General features: G+C 42.9%; 1 protein-coding gene across 9 annotated transcripts in view; it reads left to right on the top strand.

The window, feature by feature from the left end:
* TNRC6B (trinucleotide repeat containing adaptor 6B) overlaps positions 1–16,472 on the top strand; it is a 278,141-nt gene that overhangs the window by 73,800 nt on the left and 187,869 nt on the right. For 8 of the 9 annotated variants that reach the window (XR_010156023.1, XM_024352845.3, XM_024352849.3 and 5 more), the window contains exon 3: positions 7,132–7,222. The exons of the other annotated variant lie outside the window; for it this stretch is intronic. Coding sequence is in view for 7 of the 8 variants with exons in the window: in XM_024352845.3 (XP_024208613.2) it covers positions 7,178–7,222 (45 nt within the window). In the remaining variant the exon portion in view is untranslated. The remainder of the gene's footprint in view (positions 1–7,131; positions 7,223–16,472) is intronic. 9 annotated transcript variants of the gene reach the window in all.

Here is a 16,472-nt window from a genome sequence, read left to right on the forward strand (position 1 = left end):
ACATATTAAATGCCAGGTACACAGTTTTAAGTAGACTGAATACAGAGATTAACAAGATATAGCATCTGGTATCAAGGGGTTGACAGTCTAATCCTTATCACATAGAGGAATCTGTTTGAGTAAATAAATCCAATAAAGTGTTACAGATCCCATAATATAATTCAAACAAGATCCACTGGAGGCACTGAGGAAGGAATCATTATTTCTGCCTAGAGATGGATCAGGAAATAGTTCATAAAAGCTGAGCCTTGATTGGAAAGTAGGGTCTCCCCTTGTGGCACCAGAGGAGGGAAAGGCAGAGGGAGTGATAGCAACAAAAACATGGAAACCTGAAACAGTCTGCCATATTGGCAAAGCTGTAAGATGTTCATTACGGCTGGAACAAATGGAACAGAGACCAGGCAGACGAGGCTGGAGAGACAGGCGAGGGCTGGATCCTGGAGGGCTTTTGAAAATATTAACATATTTGGCTATTTTCCTGGAAGAACTTGCACAGGTACTGTAGGACATTACTTGTATTTAGTTCTTAACATTTGCTGAGTCCTGTCATGTGTGTAGCAAGCACTGTGCCAGGTCAAGACTATCCACCACCTACCGCAGGTCACAGACTGGTGACTGCTCCAAGTTGAAGTGATGTGCAAAAACAGAAAACACTTGTGTCGGCCGGACATGGTGGCTCACACCTATAGTCCCAGCACTTTGGGAGGCCTAGGCGGGCAGATCACTTGAGGTCAGGAGTTCCAGACCAGCCTGGCCAACATGGTGAAACCCTGTCTCTACTAAAAATACAAAAATTAGCCAGGCGTGGTGGCACGTGCCTGTAGTCCCAGCTACTTGGGAGGCTGAGGCAGGAGAATCGCCTGAACCTGGGAGGCAGAGGTTGCAGTGAGCTGATATCGCGCCACTGCACTCCAACCTGGGCAACAGAGCGGGACTCTGTCTCTAAATACATACATAGATAACATACATACATACATGCATACATAAACACTTGTGTGTTGTCTCATCATCTCATGAGGGGACATGACTTGTCACTTTGGCATGACTTGTTCACCCCTCTAGTTTTCATGTAAGTGGGCTTTGCCCTGACTTTTTTGTGACTCTGTTAGCACTGATACATTAGACTTTGTCACTTCTTACATGGAACCCTTAGTTAACCGCACACTTCTGCATTGCCTACCTTACTTACCTTCTGTTTTGTCAAAAGGAAAGTAAAGTTGCCCTAGACACAACCAGAAGCCATGCCTTCAAACAAGAATGTTATCAAGGTTTGTTCAAGAAACACATTGAAAACTAAGGACAGCTCCAAAACAACAAAAAATGAGAGCAAGTGAAATAAAGGACAAAGATAAAAATGGGTATCAATATGACATTTAGTAAGTGGGCACATTACATGGTTTTAATCAGGAAAGATTTTTAGAAATAAAAATTGACTGGAGGCCAGGCACTGTGGCTCACACCTAAATCCCAGCATTTTGGGAGGCCTGGGCAGGTGGATTGCTTGAGCTCACAAGTTCAAGACTAGCCTGGGCAACATAGTGAAATCCCAACTCTACCATAAATACAAAAATTAGCTGGGCATGGTGATGTGTACCTGTAGTTCCAGCTACTTGGGAAGCCCAGCGAGGCTGAGGCTACATTGAGCCATGATCATGCCACTGCACTTCAGCCTGGGTGACAGAGTGAGACCCTGTCTCAAAAAAAAAAAAAAAATACTGAATAGATATTAGAAGGGTAGAGATGTGGATTGGTGATGAGGGGAAGGGGTTTCCAGTAGGGTGTGGACTAGGATATACATAGAGAGAGATCAGCATGTTGTGTGCTGAGAATGGAAAGATTTGCCTGCGTGAATGCAGAATACAGGGTGCTTTGAGAGTAACTAGAAATGAGGTTAGTGAAAAGCTTAGGAAGTAAAAGTGTGTGATTAATGCTGTGGTAATGGAATAATTTGGAAGACAAGGCTGATATGGAAAACTGAACTTAATTCTGAGGAGGATACGTTTTAGATACAAGTTGAGATCAAAGGGTATCCAATAAGTAATATTCTCTTCCCTGCTCAAGTTCTGAACCAACAGAGACTTAGCACAAAGGAGTAAGGCAGATAGGTGGAGATCAAAGTTTCACGTTTATCATTCATAAAGTTGCCATAGGAGAACTGGCTTAAATCTAAGGGCAAGCAGATTTTTAATACTGAACTGCAGGACTTAACAGGTTTATTCGCCCACCAACACTAGTCTGGAATAGACCTGCCTTCTCGCCTGCCTCCTAGCCAACAAAAGGAGCAGAGCAGAACAGGTGCCCCCAAGGGAAAAGGGAGAGAAAAGGGCTGGACTATGCAAGCCTGGTTTCTTCTTCCAAACACACTCATCAGAGAAGTGACTTCACCCCTGACAGCCTGAGTCAGGGATACAAGGCCAGGAATATGAAAAATTGGATATTGTCCCATGTGGAAGGAAGCATCAGGAGCAGGGAAAAAAGTTTTCCTCCCCTAGCATTCCCTAGCTTTTGTTTCTTAGTACATTGTTCTTAACCAGTAAGTCTAGGTCAGCCAGGGTTATGCCAGTCTCCCTTCCTTCCTCCTTTCCCTCCTCCCTCCCTCCCTTCCGTCCTTCCTTCCTTCCTTGTATAGCCAGAAACCTCTTAATTTTCATTTTCCTTTTGAATCACCTATATAAACCTAGCACAAGCAATTTAAAGGAAGAACTTCACTGGTTTTGTAATGCATGTGTGCTATTTGAAATTCAGCTGCTTTGCAGCTTATATGCAGCGAGTAATTGTTCCACTTTCTGATGTCTAAAAGGCCTGTAGGAAGAAAGTCTGTTTTCCCTGAAGTCTAATCTTTCCTCAGCCATGCCTGCTTAGGAAAAGCTGTGCCGGCATAATTCAAGGTCAAGCAGCAGCCTTCTGTACACTGAAGCCACCCAAGCCCACTAATGCCCTATTCCCTTTGCTGAGGCCAGCACAGCTGGCATTTGCTTGCTAGGCCAGAGCAGCCAGTGTATGCTGAGACTGCCTGCACAGCTGATATGTAAATGAGCTTTCAATACCAGCATCACCACCACCGCCACAACCGTCTGTGGCTTGTTTCTTGATGAAGCCTGCAAAGCCCCCAACCCTTTGCTAAGGCTTATGTGCCTAGTGTACGCAGCCTTGTCTCTATAGAAACAGCCACTTATGTGAAGACAAAGTTGCCATAACTACAGTCGCTGCTAAGGTCAAAATACTGTGTGCCTATGGTTTATAAACCTCTAATTCAGCCTCAATAGTTACAAGCTAGTGTATAACTATAAAAACAACAGTAAAAAGCCTAATATAAACTTCTACAAGAAAATACTGTGCCCCCTCATTAAAGTCCAAGGCCCAAAGTCCTGGCCTTAACAGAAGCCTCAAAAATGCCACATGTATTTTACTCCCTTGAATTTTAGTTCGTGTCTATTTATCAAAATTTCGGTGCCACGCACCAGAGGTTAGGGTCTTTGAGACCCAATAAATAGCACTCTCCTTCCCTTGACTGGGCTCTCTATATTTTGGTCTCCCAAATGTCCTCCTTTTTAAAAGCTTATATGCAGCGAGAAATTGTTACACTTTTCATTTTTCCCTCCTTTTTAAAAGGAGGGCATTTGGGAGACCAAAATACTGTTTCTCTGACTAATAAAGCGGTATTGGACCACCCATTCCCGCTGCCACTGCTATTATGTGTGCCACTGGGCAGAGGGGCCGGGCTTAAAAAAAAAAAGCTGTATTGGAGAATGTGACACATCTACAGGCCAGTGAACTTAACACTGAACTTCATAATAACACAGACTGACCTGCTCACGGGTAGTTGTGAGGGTCCTGTGTTTATGGGTGGAGGAGAAGAGGAGAATGCAGGCTTCCTGGGGCAGCTGGTTTCCAGAAGGAAGGAAAAGACAGGGCTGAGCTCCACCTACGTTGTTTCTCCTTCCAAACTCACCATTAAAGTAAGATCCTGTTACCTTCTCTGGAGTGGATTGTGTGCGGGTGGAGAGGAGCCAAAGGTGGAAACTCAGGAGCCAGGAAGAAGCATTCCCCTTTCACAGCATGTCCAAAGGGAAATGGAGATCACTGGGGATCGGACCCTGAAAGAATAAGAATTCAGAGTAGAGAATGTCTTGTGAGTTGGTCATCTCCATGTACTTATTAAGTACCTATTATGTATCAAGTGCAAATACATTGTCAGTGAATCCTCAGAATAACTACTATTCCCAAGTTTTGGTAGGGAAGCTGAGACTGAGACAAATTGAGTAAATTCCCTCAAGGTCACACATCCGTAAGCATTCGGGTCTGTTGGACTCTTCAGTGACGGCCACAGCTCCCCCTCCAGGTTCCAGTCACTGCCCCTTCCGCTTCAGGTCTAGCAATAGTAAGGTTCCCAATTGTTGTCAGCCACTGGGTGGTTCAGTAGCCTTTGTTGGTTTCCCTATTTCCATTCTAACATGTTGGAAAACTGAGGGCTGTAGTAGTAGAGAAGGTAAGACTTGGGCCTTGGTAGGATCTTATTGGGACCCGATGGATTTTAAGAAGTGAGTGGAGGGGCAGAAGTCTTGGTTAAAGCCTTGGGTAGAGGGTGATAGCATGGGGGAGGAGAGATGACAGTGTGCAGTGTTGGGGGATAGGGAGGAGGAGTCGGTAATGGGAAATAGCAGTGATTGTCAGAGAAGGAAAAAACTAATTTAGCCAGGCAAGTCAAGCTAGAAAGAGACTTAAGAAAAATAGAACAGCCAAATAGGAGAATCCAGAAAGGATGAAAGTAAAAAGATTAAAGCTGAAGGAGAAGCCAGCAAGTTGAGAGAAGTGCCCTTTCATAGAAGAAACAACCACTGCCATCCCTTCTTCCTCTCCCGACCTCCTGTCTCCAGTCAGTGCCTCCCACTGGCTTAGCCCAGCCAGCAGCCAGAAGATAAGGAGCCCAATGATGGTGTCCCCTGGGGCACACAGTTAGGCGGAGAATGGAGCGTGGGTCTGGAGGAAGCAGACAGTACAGCACCAGACCAAGGAGTGTGCTGAGCACAGGCCTGCAAGCATGAATGGAGTTCCAAGGAGTTTTTCTGGTTCAGCTATGCCTATAATGCATCATCTGGTTCAGCTATGCCTATAATGAAACAGAGAAATGCAGTCTCTGTTTCAGTGAAGTAGGAGAACTTAAAGACATCTGTGAAGCAAATTACACATAAAATCTTTCTGGATAAGTTATTGAGTTTTTCCAATGCTATCAACCTAATTTTTATAGAAAGAGAACTTTTTTTTTTTTTTTTTGCACAACTGTGATAAATAGGTGAGGGACAAAATCAACTAGAGAAAGCCTATTTTCACTTGCTGTGAGCATCCCTCATGTGTTTTACAGAGAGGATGGGCAATGTTGATTAAGCTGGGAGCAAGTGAATGGATATCAATTGAGAGCTTCTACTGTACTGATTTTACCCTTCACATCACATAAATATGCATTTGTTCCCAACAAGACCTTGCTAGGTGGGTGAGCAAAGTAGATATTTTGGTAACCCCTTCCCACCCAGTAGATGAGGCAACAGCTTCCTGGAAGTGCCTTCTTAGCCTTGAGTCTTGGCTGGTTATAGAGAAGCCTACACCAAAACAGATCATCAAGCGTTGTGCATTAATAGATTTTTCTTGCACACACAAAAAACATACACTACCAGCATCTTTTTACCTTTTTTTTTTTTTTTTTTTTTGAGACAGGGTCTCACTCTGTTGCCAAGGCTGGAGTGCAGTGGTGTGATCACAGCTTACTGCAGCCTTGACCTCCTGGACTCAACCAGTCCTCCCACCTCAGCCTCTCAAGTAGCTGGGCCCACATACATGTGTCACCACGCCTGGCTAATTTTTGTATTTTGGGTAGAGATGGGGTTTCGCCCCCAGTCTGGTCTTGAACGCGTTAGCTCAAGCCATCCACCTGCCTCAGCCTCCCAAATTGCTGGGATTATAGGCATGAGCCACTGCACCTGGCCTTTTTTAGTTTTTATGTTTTGTAGCTATGAGCTTTAGAGTAGCTGATAGGTTTGTAAATATTCATACCTGTATTATAATGGAGATTCGTGTCATTTGAATAATTATTCCTCAATAGGGCCAGGAGCGGTGGCTCACGCCTGTAATCCCAGCACTTTGGGAGTCTGAGGCGGTCGGATCACAAGGTCAGGAGTTCAAGACCAGTCTATCCAACATAGTGAAACCCTGTCTCTACTAAAAATACAAAAATTGGCCGGGTGTGGTGGCAGGCACCTGTAGTCCCAGCTACTTGGGAGACTGAGGCAGGAGCATCGCTTGAACCCAGGAGGTGGAGGTTGCAGTGAGCCAAACTCTCACCACTGCACTCCAGCCTGGGCGACACAGCAAGACTGTGTCTCAAAAAAAAAAAATATTCCTCAATAATTACATGTGTAATGAATTCTTGAAAATGTTGCATAAATTTTTAGTAGTTTCCTTTTGGTACATTTTAATTCATAAAATTTTAACTTTTTCTTGACTCATTTTATTCTTTGAGGAAAACTTAATTACTTTTTACTGTCTTGCCCTATAAATAGTCTCATATAAAAATAAATGAACTGACATTTAGTTTATTAAGCACATTTCCTAAAAATGAAAAGTGGGGCCAGCCATTATAGTGTACTTTAATTTCAGTTATAAAGAAAGCAGGAACGTTATTCATAAATTATAAGGCCGGGAAACCCTGCCAATTCCAATAGCCTTAGCCTAATACCCAGGCACTGTGACCTGCAGGGGCGGAACAACAGGTGCGCTGCTTTGCTCACTGCCATACTTTCTTGCAGGTCAGTGTCTGCTGTAAGAATTTCACCACCACCTCTGCCAAAAGCCAAATAAAATAGGGAAAGAAATCTAGAGCTATTAATATCCCAATGCTGGAAACCTTTCCTATCTACCCTTCTCCCCCAAGATGGGAAACATTCCCTCCCTGCTTCTCTCCCTCCCTTTCTTACCTTTAAGATGCATGTGCATAGACACAAAACACACACACAAAGTTAGTCAAAGTTACTTCACAGTATCTGTGGCCTTATTGAGAGAATTCCAGTCTAAACCTTTGAAAAAAAATTTTTTTTGCCCTGAATTCCTTACATACTTTTTTCTTCTCTCTTCTTTTAGGCAGTATTTTTGTGTTTCTGCAGAGTTTTGCACAAAATCTGTTCCCATGCAAACCAATGAGGGAGAAGTATCGGAAGAAAGCAGTTCCAAGGTCAGTAAATTACTGAAAGGTACAGTTTGGGTAGAAATTGAACAGTAGAGGCTGTGGATGAGTCGAATGGGTATTTCATTTTACATGACTGTAAAAATTCAATTGAGTTAAATTAGAACCTAACATAAGATTGAGAAATATTTTTTCTTTTCAGTATACTTTTTAATCGTATATGCTAATTTAAAACAATTTTACTGAACTACAGAGAACTTTATAATTTATTTTTAGAACACTAATACTATGTCTTTTAAAGTTTGTTATGAAAGTTACTATAGGCTTATAAAAAATCAGAAGTATATAAAGTCAGGAGTCAAAGCTGGTCCCCTGTTCCTGCTGCACAGAGGCAGTCACTGGTAATTTTTAGGTGTTTTTCTATTACAAATTTTATTTTGTTTTATTTTAGATTCAGAGGTACATGTGCAGGTTTGTTGCATGAGTATGTTGTGTGATGCTGAGGCTTGGGGTACAAATGATTCCATCACTCAGGTAGTGAGCATAGTACCCAAGAGCTTGTCTTTGAACCCTTGTTCCCTTCCCTCCCTCTCCCTTTTGGAGTCCCCAGTGTCCACCATTTCCATCTTTATGTCCACATGTACCCAGTGTTTAGCTTCCACTTATAAGTGAGAACATGCAGCATTTGGTTTTCTGTTTCTGTGTTAATTCATTTAGGATAATGGCCTTCAGCTGTATCCCTGTTGCTGCAAAGGACGTTATTTAATTCTTTTTTTTTTTTTTTTTTTTTTTTAGACTGGGCCTGGCTCTATTGCCCAGGCTGGAGTGCAGTCATACGATCTTGACTCATTGCAGCCTCTGCCTCCCAGGCTCAAACCATCCTCCCACCTCAGCCTCCTGAGTAGCTGGGACTACAGGTGCACACCACCAAACCTGGCTAATTTTTGTATTTTTTGTAGAGACGGGGTCTCACTTTGTTGTCCAGGCTGGTCTCACACTTCTGATCTCAAGCATTCCACCCACCTAGGTCTTCCAAAGTACTGGGATTACAGGCATGAGCCACCATGCCTGGATGATTTAATTCTTTTTTATGGCTACGTATTATAAATTTTTAAATGGTAATTTGTTTGCTTTGTTTTTTCAATCTAAAGCCTAAGGAGTGTTATCATCAAATCTTGTATGTAAATATATATAATAAATAAAAATAAATATATATTAATCCTATATATAAATCCTATATATAAATATTTATCTATATTTTTGTCTATATCTGGCTCCATGTGCTGATTTTCCTTGGCTGCTTCTTAACATAGTTACATGAGACCCTTAGTATTACTTTTACTTCCCTCTCTGTCCATTCAGAATTGTCTGTAGCTCTTCCTGGGAGCTCTGAAAACAACTCTTTCCGTTTCTTTCTGAATGCCCCCTCTACGGGGCTATGATCTAGTCCATGGCTTGGGTGGAGGGACAGATGTCATCCTGTCCTCTTGGTTTTCCTTTCCCATATCACCAGATTTCTTTCTTCTTTCCGTAGCTAAAGCAGAAGCTTATAGGTTTTCATCAGACTCATCTAGACCCTGAATCTGATGTAGGGTTAGTCAGAGCCTGTGAGGTACACACACGATCTAGGAATCTCCCTCTCACACACACACAGAGGCACACATACCCAGGACACCCAAGATACACACACCCCAGAATTTCTGAGGTACATATACACCCTTCCTCCAGATCCTAATTTACTAATTGATAGTGAAATATAATGTTAAGGAAGACTGGGGCTCATGCCTGCAATCCCAGCACTTTGGGAGTCCGAGGCGGGCAGATCGCTTGAGCTCAAGACTTCGAGACCAGCTTAGGCACCATGACAAAACCCTGTCTCCAAAAAATACAAAAATTAGTTGGGCATGGTGGTGCATGCCTGCAGTCCCAGCTACTCAGGAGGCTGAGGTAGGAGGATCATTTGTACCCAGGGCTGTTGACGCTGCAGTGAGCTGTGATCATGCCACTGCACTCCAGCCTGGGCAGCAAAGCCAGACCCTGCCTCAAAAAAAAGGAAGATTGGATTTCTGGCTAGTACATTTTCTCCCTGGAAAGAGAAGGTATAATTGGGAGATTGCTTGGTGAACATGTAATTAGACTGGTATAGAATATATTACTGTGCCATAAACTCAGTTTTCAACTTCTTTTTGGAAAAATAAATGACTAGCTTTCTTGATTTTTCAGTTACTGAATAGTTTATCAGTTCAGAATGAATTAGACTCAAGAATAAGAGAACACTCTTTTTATACTTGCACTAAGTGGATGCTTCTGTTATAAATTAGATTATAACTTCAACTTCATCAGCCTTAGTTTAACTCAGGTTCTTATGTTTTTCCTCCTGTTTGCTTTTGTTTAAAATCTTATATTTGGAGGCTGATCTCATCTCGCAGGGGTCAGTCCATTCTCCTCCTCCAAGGGTGTAAATCAATCAATCAATAAAATCTTATATTTGGAATGATTTAATGTATGGCTGGAATTTGTCATTTTGCTGTGGTTACATAGTTTGTGGATGTCTGTTAACAGAAGGCCATTAGGAAAGGTAGTAGGTTTTGAGGAAAAGTAGAGAATTTTTTACCAAAAAGTGATTTTCAGCTGAATTTATTTTTGTTCAATATTTTTTTTTGAGACTGAATCTTTCTCTGTCACCAAGTCTGGAGTGTGGTGGTATGATCACGGCTCACGGCTCACAGCTCACAGCTCACTGCAGCCTCAACCACCCAGCCTCAAGCAATTCTCCCACCTCAGCCTCCCAAGTAGCTGGGACCACAGGTGTGTGCCACCACACCTGGCTCTTTTTTTTTTTTTTGGTAGAGACAGAGTCTTGCTGTGTTGCCCAGGCTGGTCTCGAACTTCTGGGCTCAAGTGATTCTCCTGACGCAGTCTCCCAAAGTGCTGGAATTATAGGTGTAAGCCACTGCGCCTGGCCTTCAATAAATAATTCTTAAGCACGTGTTATCATGGGATACAACAGTGAACCAAAAATACATGGTTCCTACTCTCAAGGCGGTTTCATTTTAGTGGGAGACATGAATAAATATAAATAAAGATAATAATTATAAATGATGGTAAGTACTATGAAAAAAATAAAGCCATGTCATGCAGGGCAGCTGGGAGGAAGAGCGTAGCTAGTCAAGGAAGGTCTCTCTGAGACGGGGACATTTCAGCTGAAGCTAATGGGCAAGGGAGCCAGCTGTGTGGAGAGCTGAAGCAACAGTGTTCTAGACACAGGAAACAGCTGCAAAAGCTCTTGGCCTCTTCCAAGAACTCTCAGAAACCTGTGGGCCAAGTGTGACAGGAGGTTAGAGAGAGAGACAGAGACCTTGCAAGGCCTCAGAGGCCACAGTGTGCAACGTGGACCTATTCTCCATGCCTAGGGCAGCCATTGAAGGCTGTTCACTCGAGGAGTGATGTGATGTGTAGGATTTGCATTTTAAGAGGTGGCTCTGGCTGCTGTCTGGACAGTGGATTGGAAAGAGTTAAGAGTGGAAACAGGGAGCCTGGTGAGAAGACACGTGCAGCTGTTCGGGTAGGACTACATTCATGGGTGTTACTGGAAGTGGAGGAAAGACAGACTTGAGGTGTATTTTGGCGCCAAAACTGATGTGACTCGAGGATGGATTGAGATCCTTTTGCATCATAGAAATCAAAAGGGGAATTTCAAGAGAAAGTCTCACTCAGTAACTTCAGATGCTGCCAAGAATCAAGGAGGTTGACAAGTGAGAAAAGACACGTGGATTTGTTTAAGAACTAATTAAAGAGAAAGGATATGAGAAAACTTTCTAGGGGGTGATGGAGATGTTCTGTGTCTGATAGGGGTGCAATTGTTTATAATTACAATAAAAATGGTTACAGTGTAGGTACGTTTTATGTGGTGAAACTGACAATCAAATGGAGTGGAGAATACATGGAAGTATAGATGAAGCAGGAATGGCAGAATGTTGGCAACTATTGAAGTGTTGTGATGGGTACATAGGAGTTTATTTGTATTTACTTTGTACATGTTTTAAATTTTCTATGATAGTTTCTAAAAATAACTTACTGGTGTTCAAGGGTGCCATTTAATTGGAGTAGGAGGTGCAGAAACCAAATTTTATGGGTTAAAGAGAAATTAAATGATTTTTTAAAATGAGTTATGACTATAGTCCACCACCCAATTTTAGGACATTTGGAAATAAATGGAAGAGAGAACAATGAGGAGGAGGATTAAGTTCAAGTGAAAGATTTTTTTAAAATGGAAGAGGGCTATGCATGTTTGAGAAAAGAGGGAAGAAATGGGTGGAGGAAGGCAGAGTGCAGTTAGAAAAAGGTTTCTCAGATTCCCAGGCTTAACGGGCCTCGTACTGCAGTAATGCCTGAGCTCAGGCCCAAATCCTGCTCTTCTGACTCTTGTTTAATGGCGGAGGGAGTTTTGGAGGAGGAAAGAAAGAAAGAAAGTGGGTTCAGCTTTTCTTTGTATTGCCTTCGAAAGAGAAGTCATTGTAGTTGGTAGAGTGTAGAGTACACAGTTGAAGACTTGAAATGACAAGTTTTGATTTCCTATTAAGAGGAAAGGCTTGGAATTGCAGTTGTAGAAAAGGTGCTAAGAATAGTTAACAAATGAATTGGCCGGGCGCGGTGGCTCACGCCTGTAATCCCAGCACTTTGGGAGGCCGAGGCGGGCGGATCACGAGGTCAGGAGATCCAGACCATCCTGGCTAACACGGTGAAACTCCGTCTCTACTAAAAATGCAAAAAAAAAAAAAAATTAGCCGGGCGTGGTGGTGGGCGCCTGTAGTCCCCCGCGGGAGGCTGAGGCAGGAAAATGGCGTGAACCCGGGAGGCGGAGCTTGCAGTGAGCCAAGATTGCGCCGCTGCACTCCAGCCTGGGCGACAGCGAGACTCCGTCTCAAAAAAAAAAAGAATAGTTAACAAATGAATAAACGGTCAATATGGTTTACAAAATATCCAGGTAAGTTGTGCAAGTATAAATCAGGAGCCCTTATGAATGGGCAGGGTTGGTATAGAAGTCTTTTTTTTTTTTTTTTTTTTTTTTTTTGAGACGGAGCCTCGCTCTGTTGCCCAGGCTGGAGTGCAGTGGTGCGATCTCGGCTCACTGCAAGCTCCGCCTCCCGGGTTCACGCCATTCTCCTGCCTCAGCCTCCCGAGTAGCTGGGACTTGACAGGCGCCTGCCACCACGCCCGGATAATTTTTTGCCCAGATAATTTTTTGTATTTTTTAGTAGAGACGGGGTTTCAGCGTGTTAGCCAGGAAGGTCTCGATCTCCTGACCTCGTGATCCGCCCGCCTCAGCCTCCCAAAGTGCTGGGATTACAGGCTGAGCCACCGTGCCCAGCTCGGTATAGAAGTCTTGTTGGAGGAAGTGAATTTTGCTGTTCCTCTTGAAGAGTGTTCTCTGAAACTGTGCAGCATCTTCCGTAACATTTTCTTGGAGAGAGATGTTTATTGAAGTTCAGAGATGGATTAGGATTATATATTCTTCGGGAGTTGGGAAATGTAGACTTTGACCTCTTGAGTTTAGGGATTTTTTTTTTTTCTCTGCCAGAAAGATATAAAGCAGGTGATGGTTTCTAAAAGACTGCTGTAAACAGATTATAGATCATTCCTGAATTATGCACAAGCAAAATTCCTTATTTTTGCCTCCTTTCCTCCCCTCCTCTCTCCTGATTAATTCAGCAAATATTTATTGAGCACCTACTGTGTGCTAGGAACTGTGCTGGGTGTTGATACACAGAATTGACTCCTTAAACTATTATTTATTCTTTGTTTTAATTATTGGAGCTCCAACCATTTAAAGTGGAGGCAGGAAGAAAGAATGTTAAATTTCACATCAGTTTAGAACGAGCTTTTTTTCCCTGAATGGTCACCAGATTGCAATTTTGTATGACCTAACAAATTTCTCAAAGAGAGTTCTGCTATTGTTGTGAAAGCTTCTATTGTAAATGCTGAAGGAAGACAAGTTGACAGAGTTATTGTTAATGTAAAACTTCAGACGCCTCTGAACATATCCTTTGGAGGAACAGTGAATATTTCTTACATTTTTCCCAAGGACCACTTCAGGGCTTATTTAATTTTTCTGCTGTGTATGTGAGAGATAAAATTGAATCAAATTAACAGAGTTACCCATGGATCTGTCTTATTGTTCCACATTTTTAGAGGTTAAATATGAAAATTACCTTCTGTGACTGGGTGCAGTGGCTCACACCTGTAATCCCAGCAGTTTGGGAGGCCGAGGCAGGCAGATGACTTGAGGTCAGGAGTTTGAGACTAGCCTGGCCAACATAGCAAAACCCCATCTCTACTAAAAATACAAAAATTAGCTGGGCCTGTTAGCATGCACCTGTAATCCCAGCTGTGCCTGTAATCCCAGCTACTCGGGAGGCTGAGGCAGGAGAATCAGTTGAACCCAGGAGGCAGAGGTTGCAGTGAGCCAAGATCACACCACTGCACTCTAGCCTGGGTGACAGTGTGAAACTCCATCTCAATAAAGATGAGACGAGACGGGATGGGACGGGATGGGACGGAGCCAGGAGGCAGGGGTTGCAGTGAGCCAAGATCACACCACGGCACTCCAGCCTGGGTGACAGTGTGAAACTCCATCTCAATAAAAGCAAGGTGAGGGCGAGGGCGAGGGCGAGGGGCCTGTAGTCCCAGCTACTTGGGAGGCTGAGGCAGGAGAATTGCTTGAACCTGGGAGGCAGAGGTTGCAGTGAGCCAAGATCATGCCCCTGTACTCCAGCCTGGGCAACAGAGCGAGACTCCATCTCAAAAAAAAAAAAAAAAAAAAGGCTGGGTGCAGTGGCTCAAGCTTGTAATCCCAGCACTTAGGGAGGCCAAGGCGGGTGGATCACGAGGTCAGGAGATCGAGACCATCCTGGCTAACACAGTGAAACGCCGTCTCTACTAAAAATACAAAAAAATTAGCCGAGCATGGTGGCAGGCGCCTGTAGTCCCAGCTACTTGGGAGGCTGAGGCAGGAGAATGGCGTGAACCTGGAAGGCGGAGCTTGCAGTGAGCCAAGATCGCGCCACTGCACTCCAGCCTGGGGGACAGAGCAAGACTCTGTCTCAAAAAAAAAAATATATATATATATATATATATATATATATATATATTCTGTGAAAAGTCTTTGATGACATAGGAAATCCGGAGGCACGGATATGTATATGCTTCATTGGCCTGATTCCCGTAGAGAGAAATTCATGTGACCTATTTTATTTGGCATTTATGTGCTTATATTATCACACTGATCTGAAAACAGATACTACTATTTTATCTGTCACATGTGGCTTTGACTGGTTAAATGTAATGCTCATTTTTCTTAGTGTCTGGTTTCGCTGTCACATAGTGGAACTGTACATTACTGGGAGGTTTCAGCTCTATTGTGGATTTACTGACACATGCTGAACTAAGCTGTTTATTTGTATCATCTCTTTTTATTGAGATATTATCAAAAATGACATACTTTTATAGTCATTCAGTTTATTTAATGCAACAAACATTTATTGGGCACCTACTAGTTGCTGATGTCGTAGGTACAGGCATGCAAAGTTATTTATGTAAGACATGGTCTCTGCATTTCGGGCACTTTTAACCTAGTTGAGGGAGGTAACCATACCATACAGGCTATGATACTGATATTAAATATGTGCCTAGGGCAAAGCAATGAATTCTTTCTGGAAGGAAGTCCACAATGGAGAGGGAACACTTGAACTGGGCATTGTAGAAAGACGGGTTTCATGGTTTTTATTGGTTTGTTGTTGGATGGGTGAGGGGGAGAAGGCTATTATATGCAGAGGGAACTGTGTATAGCATATAAGGGGTAATGTGCCGGGCACGGTGGCTCATGCCTGTAATCCCAGCACTTTGGGAGGCCGAGGCGAGCGGATCACCTGAGGTTGGGAGTTCGAGACCAGCCTGACCGACATGGAGAAACCCTGTCTCTACTGAAAATACAAAAAATTAGCCGGGCATGGTGGCATGTGCCTGTAATCCCAGCTTCTCGGGAGGCTGAGGCAGGAGAATCACTTGAACCCAGGAGGCGGAGGTTGTGGTGAGCCGAGACCGTGACATTGTACTCCAGCCTGGGCAACAAGAGCAAAGCTCCGTCTCAAAAAAAAAAAAAAAAAAAAAAAAAAATAGGTAATATGCGATGGGAGATGGTGAAAAATTTGATTGTGTTTCAGATATCTTGATGTCTGTTACATCCCATCAAAACTTAGTGGTTTAAAACCACCATTGTAACCTCCTGAGTGGAATAATTGCAAAAAGTTTAGTAAATACTCTATCCTCAAGGATGTGGAGCATAACTTTCCACTCTTTAAGTGTGGATTCACACAGTGGAGAACCCTAAAGTCAGGCGATCAAGTCAACATCAACAGTGATAAGTCATTTTTATACTTTGTACCCTTGGTACGATGTGAGGAAATGGCACTTCAATTTCTAGTTGTCTTCCCTAAAACCCATTATCCCAGTCTAATCATGAGAAAAACATCAGACAAATTCCACTAGCGGGATGTTCTGCAGAATACCTGATCAGCACTCTTGAAAACTCAAGGAAAACAGAAAAATCTGAGAAACTTTCACAGCCAAGAGACAGCTAAGGAGACACAATGACAATGTAATGTGGTATTCTGGATGGGATCCTGGAACATTAGGTAAAAACTAAGCAAATTTAATAAACTATGGACTTTAGTTAATGTATCGGGTTGAGGGGCTACGGGAGGGATAGCATTAGGAGAAATACCTAACGTAGGTGATGGGTTGATGGGTGCAGCAAACCACCATGGCACATGTATACCTGTGTAACAAACCTGCATGTTCTACACGTGTATCCCAGAACTTAAAGTTTAATAAATAAATAATAATGTATCAATATTGGTTCATGAATTGTGACAGATATACTAAGGTAACATGTTACTAACAGCAGAAACTGCATCCGGATAAATGGACTATCTTCCTAATTTTTCTGTAAATCTAAACCTGTTCTAAAAAATAAAGTTTTCATATATTTTTAAGACTCCATTACCAAGACAGCATTTTATTTCTTATAATTCTGTGTTTTCCTGGGCTCAGTAGGGCAGTTCTTCTCTTCCAAAGTGGTATTGGCTGGAGTTACAGTCATCTGGAGGCCCAATTGGCCAGAAATGCTTGAAAGGGCCCACTCACATGGCTGGCAGTTGGTATTGGCTGTCAGCTAGGAGACCAACTTGAGGCTGTTGACCCAAGGTTCTCCTCCATATGACCTCTGCATGCCTTGGGT

Source organism: Pan troglodytes, chromosome 23, assembly GCF_028858775.2.
Source record: "Pan troglodytes isolate AG18354 chromosome 23, NHGRI_mPanTro3-v2.0_pri, whole genome shotgun sequence".
NCBI lineage: Eukaryota > Metazoa > Chordata > Mammalia > Primates > Hominidae > Pan > Pan troglodytes.